Genomic DNA, 12,504 nt, shown 5'->3' on the forward strand with positions numbered 1-12,504 from the left:
AACTCGGATCTCTCGAATAGCACGAATGTGCTCTGCTCACTGGGCCATTGCAACTGTCACAGCAACGTTATCGAAATTGAAATTTATTGAAAACAAACAAAAAATTTCAAAATCATTCGTTAAAAAGTTAAGTAAAGGTTTTTGTTTACTTAACTTTAATGTTCATTAAATGCCGTTAACGAGTATTTAACTGACTCTGAGAGGGAATTTTTTCAAATCGTTACTGAGGGACACCTTAAGTAATCATTAAACGACTCTGAGTGCGGCTGTAAGTCATTGAAACAAATTTAGCGGGTTATTATTATATATTTTTTTATTGCTAAATTTTTAAAATTTGAAAAGCGCTTAGGAAAGTTAATTCGAAAAAGTTAATTACCCTTGAAATATTTCGGTTAACTTTTTCGAGAATCTACTGCAAAGATAATTTGTATTCCAAATTCTAGTTATTCAACTTCTTTATTGCAAAACTCTTCTTATTGAAATTCTGTACTGCGAAATTATGTATTTCAAAATTCTGTATTAAAAATCTGAAAGCCACGCTTATAATGAGATATGATATTGAAATACACACATATATTATATACATACGTATATGATGTTATTATAATCTTAACCTAAACACCACGCTTATAATGAGATATGATATTGAAATACACACATATATTATATACATACGTATATGATGTTATTATAATCTTAACCTAAACAATTAATACTGTTTTTTCAGCCGAGGGAACAATATATGATTCTAGTACTGCTGTTACCACCAGCGAAAGCTCAATCACCGACTCTACCAAAGGTACTGTGGATAAATACACATGATAATGTAATATAATCGTATCCCAAACATACTAATACGGTTTTTGCAGACGAGGGAACAAAATATGATTCTAGTACTGCTGTTACCACCAGCATAAGCCCAGTTACCGATTCTACCACAGGTACTGTATTTTTTTGCTACTTGTTATTGATATTATAATTTCATCCTGCGCATACTCAAAATAGGCGAGAGAATTTTGAGCGAAAACGTCAAATCACGTAGGACAAAAATTTTAAATTGACTTACATAGCTTTTTATGCACGCCGTTAAATTTTCGGTTGGTCCCATAAATCATTAGAAATAGTCGTCAGATAATTTCCTGTGATGTTTCCACGCAGGTGATTCGCTCTCTCATTCGTAATTGGCGGCCCAATTACGAATCGAATCACGTAATGCGGTTTGAAATTTTGAAATCGAATCACCATGCGAATCATGAACAAATCGTTGTCTTCTTTAATTTTTATCGGAAATTTATCGATATCAGCTGTACTAAAAACACTTAAACCACACACATCCCCACCAGCAAACATTTAAAAAAGCTTGTAAATAGCTACATTCGTTAAAACATGATTAAGCTATTTACAGGTCTAATCTGCGCTGGTATCTAGTGTTGTTCCGATACGAGTAACTACAAGTATTTACTCGATACTTTCCTCAAGTACTGAGTACTTTTTGCACTCCAATCCTTCCCGCAAGTACTTAGGTGGGTATCGAGTACGTGATTAAAGTATTACTTGCTTTTCCAAAAATTCTGAATTTCGGTTCTGACAATATACGAATCATGCTGTTGTGGTTTTGGCACCACGTTAAGTTGGCTAATAAAGAAAGTTTAAATTTCTGCTTTCCCGTACTAGTCAGTTATTAAAAATTGGCAAGATACAAATTTGTGGCTACTTTTTCGGTAAGTTTTGGCCGGAGAGTACTCGAACCGATTCTGCTTTTCTTCACATGACATAAGTATTTACAATGAGTTCGATATGAGTAAGTATCGAGTACTTCTCTCCGATACATTTGTGGCATCGATAATTTTCTTCAATATTTTTAAAGAGTACAGGTATCGAGTACAAGGTGGTATCGGAACAACACTACTGGTGTCATAAATATCAACAAATCTTTATAGCTGATTTGCTGAATATTTTGACTGCATTACCAACGTTCTTAGAATCCCGATGGTAGCCGAGTGGTGAGAGTTGCGTGCTACAAGCCTGTAGCTGCCAGGTTCGATCCTAGGTTGGAGCGATTACAAAAAAAAAATCTTGTTTTTATTATGTCAACAACAACTAACTGAACGCACCGCTAAAAAAATTATTAAAAACGGAAAAAACAACAATGCTTAAGCGGTAAAAGTTATAGCAGCTATTTCGGCGATCACCACATCTCCTCATCAGACTTCTTTTTTTCTAGACTTTCAGCAGGGATCGAACCCGCGTCATCGATGTGCAAAGTCAGAAGCGCTAACCTCGTATGCACACCTCGTAAGCTTTTGCTGCTAATCCATTTTCCTTATTCAACCTACTATTATCAAGCGCAGCTGATTCGCTGCTATTAAAGCTTGACAGCGTGGTTGTTATTGTTAATTCCATACATGAAATGGATTCATTGCATAGTTTAATAGCAGGGAATCAGCTGCACTTGATAGTAGTAGGTTGAATAAGGAAAATGGATTAGCGACAAAAGCTTACGGGATGTGCATAGCTCAGTGGTTAGCCCTTCTGACTTTGCACATCGATGACGCGGGTTCGATTACTGCTGAAAGTCTAGAAAAAAAGAAGTCTGATGAAGAGATGTTGCTGATCTCCGAAATTGCTGCTATAACTTCTACCGCTTAAGCATTGTTGTTTTTTTCCATTTTTCCTAACAAATAAATCATGGTACAAAGCTCGATAACACTATTGAAATAAATATGAAGAACTACGCCACAATAAAGATTGACAAATTAATAAAAACGAAATAAATGAAAATTCTACTTGCCGTAGGATTCGAACCCACGACCCTGCGGCTCGTTAATCCGCAATACTGCCGTCTGTCAGGACAAAATTATTATGCGCGTTTGTGTGCTAGTTTACTAGTTTAAAGGCAAACAATTTTTTCTTGTTATTCAAAGCCTTACAATTTTATATTTAGATATTTATAAGTTTGATTTGGTAACTATTATAAGGGAAATACAACCCGGAATTTCGTTGCACACGCCGCAGTTATAGGACCTCTAAACCACACTTAAACATTGCGCAATATCGGGCTTGCGTCGGTCGTTTGTGTGGTGTATGAGGTTGTTTGTACTAAATTGCAGTTATTGCGCTAAAATCAAACAAACTTTGATATTTTGCTCATGCTTGTATTATTGTACAATAATTTGTGTTGCGTATGGCGACAACTGCGCAATTTTTAGTTTAGTTTTGATTTTGGTGTCCAGATCGTGCTGTAAAATATGGACAAGGGCGTAGAAAGAAATACAAAAAGATTTTAATATTCTTTTTTGCGTTTTAAGACTGAAGCTACCAAGATATACAACGCAAAAGTGTCGGGTTGCGCAATTATTTTGTGTGATCTAGGGGCCCTATAAGTTTGTTTTTCGTTATGCAAATAAGCATACAGATTCTCTGTTCTTGTTAAAGCAAGTAATATAAAATTGTATTTAATGTTTGTTTTTTTTTTCAAATAAAAGCTAAAAAAATACCAGTTGTGTTTGGTTTTGATACTTGTTGATACTTTTGCCTGGCAACTGATACTTTTTTCAGGGACGTGAACCGGTTTTGTACCGAACCGCTTTTGAACCGGAAAACCGCTTTTTTCTATTAATTAACTGAGCCATTAACCGAACCACTTTCTATAAAAGTTTAAAGGTTCGTTGCAACCAATTTTCAATAGATAAATGTACCCACTTTTTTCTTTTTGTTAAACATGGTAATACCTACCATGTTTGTTTACCATGTGACAATATCAACCCTTACCCTTAACCTTGCGCGTTGTTGCACTTGACACTTGACACATAAACTTGCGTGTTACTTTTTTGTTTTTCGAACCTTTGAACCGAACCGAAACCCCGGTTCAAAGACCAAAAAAACCGATTTGATGAACCAATCCAAAAGCGCAAAAACGGTTCGAACCACTGAACCGAACCGACCAAATTTTTCATCCGGTTCACGACCTTGACTTTTTTCAAGTTTGCGGCAACGCTGTCTGTCAGCCATTACATATTTTGATTTTCAGCGAGCATGCTCGTCGTTTGTAGCGTGGTTTGCGAGCATCGCATCGGAAACAAAAACAACAACCTCGTTTTGTGTTGATGCTTGAAGTGTGCACATCGGCTGATAAATGCATCCAAGCCATGTTGGTTAATTGAATTTTTGATAAATGAGGCTAAATTACTATAAGTATATGTATGTACATACATACAAGTAAAATATAAATAAATTTAAATAACACATACATAAAAAGTTTAAGTTAAAAGCATTGCAATGGCATCATCCGCGTCTTCGCTAATCATCTCTACGCTACCACGACAAAATCACATATGAGTAGGGTTCGAACGATACTATCGATATTGAGTAAGTATCGATACTGAGGATATACAAATGAGTACTTTAATACTCGATACCTCATTTGGCGATTTTACTCGATACTTTGCAAAGTACTCGTAGTATCTAAAACTTTTTAAAAAACACACTTTAAATTTTTACTTCAATTGGCAACCCAATTTTCTTTGCTTATATGGATTACTATCATTAAATTTTGTCCACAGTAACTGAAATTTCGTGTAGTCTGTTGCATAACATAAACCAAATAGGTTAAAGTTTAATGGCCTTATTCATAAAACATAAAGTAGGTCTAAAGAGCTTAATAAAATGACATTTTCTTACATTTTCCGGTTTATAACCCTTTTTTATTTTGTATGAATAAGGCCATACAACTTTACGCAAAGCTCACGAAAATGTAGAATTTTTAGAAACCTTTTGGGTATGCAGTTTTGTAACCTATTCAACTTTACGTGTAGCCTACTACCGTTGACTTCTAATTCAAACTTGCACATTATTATACTAAAATTGAATAGGCTACAAAAATGCATATCCAAAAAGTTTACAAAAATTCTTAATAAAATTTGAAATTCGTGAAAGTATATATGGGTCATTCCATACAATATTTACACCTCAATATTTTTTTTGGGATGAAACATTTTTTTACATTCCTTATCGAAAAAAAGAAGACACCTATTTTTTTATTTCGACATGATATTCCAAAATCTCGAGAAAAAAATTCCCGAAATTTTGAACTCACGGAGAAGTATATTTTTTCAATTGTTACAGTTAATAAACCGAGGAAATCAGTTAAGGTATCAAAATATGCGTAATTACCTTGGCTTTCCATGAGTGTGTGAGACAGATTAAAATAAAAAAAATTTGCATTAAAAAAATGCATTTTTTAATTTTTTATTTATTTTTATTATCTTCATCATGATTTTTATTATTTTCAACTTAAATAGTTGCCAGACTTTATGGAGTACGCTGTAACAATTTGAGAATGGTAACACCAAAACTGTAGACGTTACGAGTTTTTCATACCTGCGTACATAAAGTTTCAGCGCACAGGCATGCGCTTCACTTGATTTATTAAAATTGTTTATTACTCCGCAATCGCAGGTTTGTTTTCATCTCTGATAAGAGGTTTCTAACAAATTTCAAGTGAAATGTCGAGTGTGCCATCTTTTTATATGTGTTGTAATCCGCTCAACAAAAAACAGCATGGCGGATCTAAACAACGAAAAAATTTACGTCGTGTTCCTGCTGAAATACTGAAAAAAATCTATTTGACACCTCAAGACGTTTTGTGTGTGTCGTGTAGAGTTAAAGCATATAAAGGTGTTAAAGATAGTACTTGTGAGTGTATATAAATTATAAATGAATAAAAAATATGATTCGTGAGATAATTGAACATTAGTACGCTTTTGTATATTTCTAGCTCCAAAAGTGGGCGAGTCTTCTGAAGATGAAGACGTATCTAACTCGTCGTCTGATGAATGTTCAGAGGTAATAAGTTGAATAAAATTACCATATTTTTAATCAATATTGAGAAATAACATTTTCGACAGAAAAAAAAACTTTAAATTTTTTGAAGAAATTATAGTACAGGTTTTATCGTGAAGACATGTTCAATTAATTTTGTAATTGCTCCATTAGGGTGACATATAATTTTCGGAGGATAATCTGAAGAAAAAATTTCACACTTCTGGCATAAATTCCCAAGAAAAAACACAAATACTGACTCTACTACCACAAAATTGGAGCATTGGATACGTCCCGATATTTAATAAAAAAAGCGAGAAACCTGGTTAGGGAAAAAGGAAGAGACGTAATATATTATTTTCATTAATTAAAAGTATATTTATTACAATCAATTTTCTTTATGCAGTAAGGCCTTTTTCTAATGAAATAAAATCAAAAGTGGAATAGTTTTATGAAAACGATGATGTGAGTACCATGACGCCAGGTCAAAAAGACACTAAGTCTGTGAAAATCGATGGTGAGAGTCGTGTACGTCAGAAGAGATTAGTTATAGGAAATCTTTCTCGCATTTACGAAAAGTTCAAAGAATAAAATCCAGGCCTCAAAATTGGGTTGTCAAAATTTTGTTATCTGCGACCACAACATTGTATTTTAGCAAATTCTGATGGAATCACACGGTTTGCGTGTGTCCCATACATAAGAATATGAAGCTCATGGCATTAGGTACGTAATCAGATTTTTTAATTGTAGTTAAAAGTACGATTCGGATGTTTTTTTTACATTTTATTAACGATCGGCGGAGTTTTTAATTAAATTTTTAGTGTCGTGTCATTTCCCATTCAATTTAAATCAAAGTGAATTATTGGTTTGATTCCTACTTAAATAAAATTTTTCACAAAAGACTAATTGAATAGAAGTATATCTTTAATTTTCCATATCGATATCAACAATAAGAAAAAAAAGTAAGTGCGCCTGGGCCACACTGTAGAAGTGAAACTTACGTTACTTATCTATCTATAAATACACATGCTTTTGCTTAAGTTTATATCGAGCCCTAACCGCCAAAATAACGCAAGCGACATTTTTTTCAAATTTTATTTTTGATGCAGAAATGCATCTAGTTGCTTTAGGAATATTTCTGCATCAAAAAGAAAATTTTGAAAAAAATGTCGCTTACGTTATTTTGGCGGTTAGGGCTCGATATTTTCTCGCTTTTTTTCTATTAATGTAGATCCCTACCTCTACTACTGTTCGTTTTAATAACATTCATGTTATTCTGTTTTTTCATTATCTTAATTTTTATCTTCATACTCCATCGATAGCAAAATCGATTATAACGTCCATCAAAATATCGATGACACATTCGATAAAAATTTCAATAGCAACATCGATAATACCATTGCTGGCTAAATCGATTAGAAAATCAATAAAAATATCAATAACAAAATCGATAAATATCGATAACAAAATCGATAAATATCAATAACAAAATCGATAAATATCGATAACAAAATCGATTTATAACGATAACAAAATCGATAAAGATCGATAACCAAATCGACAAATATCGATAACAAAATCGATAAATATCGATAACAAAATCGATTTATATCGATACCAAAATCGATAAATATCGATAACAAAATTGATAAATATCGATAACAAAATCGATAAATATCGCTAACAAAGTCGATAAATATCGATAACAAAATCGATAAACATCGCTAACAAAGTCGATAAATATCGAGAACAAAATCGATAACAAAATCGATAAATATCGATAAAAATATCGATTATTTAATCGATAAGTCTCGAGAATCTCTAAAATCCCAAAATAGTTCCCAGATTGAGTCTCTGTGTCTCTCTCTATATCCTTTCCTCTTTAATTACCTTTATTTTAATCTTTCTTCCCCTATCTTCATCTTTACTTTTATCGGTATCCTCATCCTCATCTTTGTTTTTACTTTTATGTTTATCATTTTCTTCATCAACATATTACCCTTCACCTTTGCCCTTATATATATAAGTAAAGTGTTTAAATTTACCTTGGTCTTCGTTTTTACCTTTATCTTTACACATCTTTGTTTTTGTTTTTATTTTTACCTTTGCCTTTATAATTTTCTTTATCTATGTACGTACTCACCTTTACTTTCATTCTTCTATTGTTATTTCTAAGTCTTATCCTCTAACCTTTTATTAGCAAGTTTTTGTTAAATTCATACCATATGCATACACACAAGAAGTACTTGTTTCAGCCCCAACCATTTCCGTTGCTCCATTTCCGTTGCACCATTTCTGTGTGCAATTTCCGCTGAATTTGCCAATTTACTCCCACCCAACCAACCGCCGCTAAAGAAGTTTCACTTCAAAAATGATAAAAAACAACGAATCAATTATTTTATAACACGTGTAATGAATTTCACTGTGTCTACAGTACTAATAATTTTCTTTAGGCAGACACGTGGTTAAATTGATGAAAATGGAAAATATGAAGTAGATAACTATATTGATAATCTTCCGAATTCAGTATGTGAGAATTCAAGCGAAGAAAATCATGTTTGAAATTTCTGAAGAGAATAATGTCGAGAAAATTACGCACAAGCAATGGGTAACGAAATCCAAAACAACCTTGGACAAGAAAACAGCTTCATTAAAAGATTTTGTTCCAAGTTTATGTAAAGCAGGAAGAATATTTTTGAATCATTTTTATATTGCAAAGCAACAGGCTTCTTATTATCAAAATTTGAAGAAAAATCTGAAAGACGACGAAATTTTGATAACCTGCGATTTTGCTGAAAATTACGTGTTTCTAATACAGAATTCTATAACATGCTTCCACTGGAATAATGACCAGGCTACTCTGTTTCCCATAGTTTTTTTATTACAAATGTCAACTGCATTTTAATGAAACCCTGCGTCAGTTGCAATATCCTTTAATAAAAGAAAGTCTGGCAACATTAGTAGCAACATCGTCATCAGTAGTCGCAAGTCGTTCGTGGTCGTCAGACCAGGGATGATAAATGAATTTTTTAGTTTTGTACCAAATGGCCAAAAAAAGTGTACTAAATAAGCCGAAAAAGTACCAACATTTAAAAGACCATACATACATAGTTACATATACATACGTTTTTAGATTTTCTGTATAAAAATCATGTTATAAAACATGGCGTGTCGAAGGTGGAACACATAAGCACAAATCACTTGTTTGAAAAGTCCACCAAAACGCCAAGGTAATGAAGAAAAGCATACAAGTTATACTTATTAACAGCTAGTAATACAAAAATTAAAAATAAAACCGTTGCATTTAACGGAATGGAAGTTTATATATATATATTTTATATTTTGCAAAATAATTCCTTTTATAGAAATTAACAAGTTAATAGCAGTGTTCTCGTACCTAAAATCTTGCAAAGTGGGGGAAATCGAGAGCGCAAAATGACACTGAGATCTGCCAATTTCTGCTGGAAAAAATTTTACCCGCGAAAACTTACAAGGAAATGTCTGCTGACCACAATATGTGTTCGTGAATAAACAAAAGAAAGGAAGAAAAGTTTAGTTTAGTTAATTTACTATTAATCTCTAATTTTCTAATTTTCGTGCGTCAACTATGGCTGCCGTATAAAATTATTCAATTGTGGATGAAACTATTTGTTGGCCGGAATATACGCAAAATATTGAGAAATATACCAAAATAGATAATAATGCTGAAAGGTTCTGACCGAATTTGTCAGTTGATCGTTAAAACGAAAATAGGATAATTTTAAAGACACATTTGTAGCTATATCTACTTAATTTTTGTGAAACAAGGAAGGGTGCTTGGAGGAGATTCTTTTATTTTTGAATGTCTCATGATGTGGTCAAAAATATTTTTTAGAAAAAAACTTTCTTACCTATCAGAAAGTCAGAATGGCGTAAGTTTTACTGCGTTCAATAACTTTTTCTGATATTTTAGTTTTCCCCCTAATTTTACTCGCTATGATTCTTTTATTCTCTGGCTGCTAGTACTTACTGGAAATTTTTATGACTAGCCCTATTATGACAGAAACTTTTTTTTTTATTTAAGTAAGAGTTTCTTTTTTAATAAACACCCCGTATTTACTTAAATAAGGTAGAGAAAGATGACTATATTTTTTCGCACAAAAATTCAAAACTCCAAGTAAATAGAGTGTAGTATTTCGACATAATTGTAGTGCAGTACCTTATGTTGACAAAAATGTATCAAACATGTCAATGTATTACCAATGTACTTTTGGCTTCCAAAATGTACCAAAAAAGTACAATTGCACCATCAATTTCATCACTGCGTCAGACGTGTCAACGTGAAATTAAATATACATACAGCCTGTTTGAACTTCTTTTGTAATATAATTACAATTTAATTATTAAAGATTGCATACTTAAACTTATTAAAATAGAACGGTGTCTAGCTTTATTTTAATATGAACGCCATCCTGTATATTAATTGTCTCGCCGCTCATGACAATTAATTCAGAAGTAGGGACGGAATCCTACATACCTACAATGAAAATGCGAAAAAACGTGTTAAGTATTTTCTAAGCGCAAAAATTAAAAACGCTTAAGAAAACGGTACGAGCAGTGAAGTGATCGTGCGCATAATTACGAGACTTCCATGAACGTTCGCATTTGAGACTCCCGTGGGCATACGCTTTGTTCTTGAAGTTCATCGTTTGTTGCGATTGAACGGCGCCGTTAAATTTAATTTTGTCGCTGAGCTGCAAGAGTAGCAAATACGAGCTACAACGATTTCAAACGTTTTCGCGAGCTACAACGATCAGCGTTGCCACTTGAGTTATTTTAAGGTACCAAAAAGCCTACCAAATCAGTTTGCAAACTACCAACAAATTTTTATCAATAAAACGAGATTTTATTAAATTTACAGGTTTTGCAGATTAACAGTAGGTATAAATTAAAATACCAAATAATCTGGTTTACTGTGCTACATGAATACTTGAAGTTTACACAAAATAAATTCGGGCGTTTAAATAAATTAATTAACGTATCGTATAAAAAACAGTTATAAGCATTGTATATAGTTTTGATATTAATTCAATTAATATCAAACATTTTGATGTATAAAACAACAAATTCAGACATTTTATGCGTTTAAATAAAAGTTACGTTGTTCACACTTGCTTGGTTATCAGGTTATCTGGTTATGTGGTTATATTTTTTATTCAGTTTACAACAATAAAATACACTACAGAATAATAATTTTTAACCAGATAACCTGATAACCAAGCAAGTGTGAACAACCTAAGTATCAAAAATATTGTACACAAAACGTTTGTAAAAAAAAACGTACCGAGTATGTATATCTTTGAGATCAATGAAATTCATTTCAAACGTTTTTTTTTTCTTCGACAATACAATTCCAAGCATTTTATTCGTTTCAAAACAAAAAGTTTTTATATCATATTATATCAAAAACAAAAAGTTTTTATATCCCCTAATTGTATACAAAACGTTTGTAAAAAAATCATACATCTTTGAGATCTCTTTTTGCTGACCACACGTAATGTGCATCAGCCTTTTGTACTAGTTCTTTACAGTGCATAATACTATTTATTGTACTGATGTTTAGTTTATCTCTGAGTTTGGTTTTTGGGCGCAGGCGAGTTTTCATCACTACGAGAATTTTCAGTATTTGTTAATTGACACATATGTACATGCCTACTTAGTCGCAATTTTTTACCTGAACAAGTCGTCGTTATTATTGTCCACACTTACTTCGGACGGTTTAGAGGCTTTATAGATATACCTGCAAATAAACAACGATTAAAAAGTAACTAAATTAAAGCAAAATTAACTTACTTGTCCATCACTAATATTTTCGCTTGTTTGTTAAATTCAATTGAAGAAAGGCGCGCAAATGCCAGGTTTTTGACATTTAACATCTTTCTTTCACTCTTTCTCTTGTCATTATTTCCTTTGCTTGCTATGAATACAGGGTTACCATTCATAGATATTTTTAGAGTTACTATAAATAGTAGATAGCACTGGCAGTATGCAATCTTAAGCAAACAAATTTTATTGCTCAATTTGGTTGCAATTTCACTTTTGCCTACCAAAAGCTTCATCCTACCAACCAAACTACCAAAGGATATTGAGGCTACCAATTTTGGTCCAATTGGACCAAAACGGCAACGCTGACAACGATTTAAAACATTTTCGCGACCTAGAACGATTTACAGCCAGGGATGCCGTTTGGATCTAAATAGATCCAATTGGATACATTTGTAGACGAATTTTTGCGGGATACTTATTTTTTCCGATCAGTATAAATGTAGATCCTTTTTTAAATAGGCCAAAATTTTATATTTTCTATAAAGTTTTTTTTCGTTAAAAACTCGATTTTCATTAATGAAGTTTTTTAAATGCTTTAAAAACCGCTACTTAACCGTGAAATTAGAGCATTTTATTTTTTGTGAACGAAGCAATGAACATATGAAGAGATCTCACCAAAGCAGTGTAAGGCGCAATTGTTTAGTTAGCTAAAAAAGATGCTTTAAGCAAGATCTTAATATATATATACAGTATCGGTCATATCTATAGCACGCCATTTCCAAGTGATATTGTGTGCCCCTTATGTTTATTTATTTATTTTTAAGAATTTTCAATTAAAATTCAGTTCATTCTCAGACAAACCCCATATATACCCAAGTT

The 12,504-nt window shown here is 32.5% G+C and overlaps 1 protein-coding gene across 1 annotated transcript in view; it reads left to right on the forward strand.

Moving 5' to 3' along the window:
* The window catches only part of LOC118746511, a 90,636-nt gene that overhangs the window by 7,895 nt on the left and 70,237 nt on the right, over positions 1–12,504 (forward strand). Inside the window, exons 2-3 of the mRNA XM_036480358.1 lie at positions 728–799; positions 870–941. Of these exons, the coding sequence (XP_036336251.1) occupies positions 728–799; positions 870–941 (144 nt within the window). The remainder of the gene's footprint in view (positions 1–727; positions 800–869; positions 942–12,504) is intronic.

Source organism: Rhagoletis pomonella, unplaced genomic scaffold, assembly GCF_013731165.1.
Source record: "Rhagoletis pomonella isolate Grant_MI unplaced genomic scaffold, Rhpom_1.0 Rhpom_scaffold_00010, whole genome shotgun sequence".
Classification (NCBI taxonomy): domain Eukaryota; kingdom Metazoa; phylum Arthropoda; class Insecta; order Diptera; family Tephritidae; genus Rhagoletis; species Rhagoletis pomonella.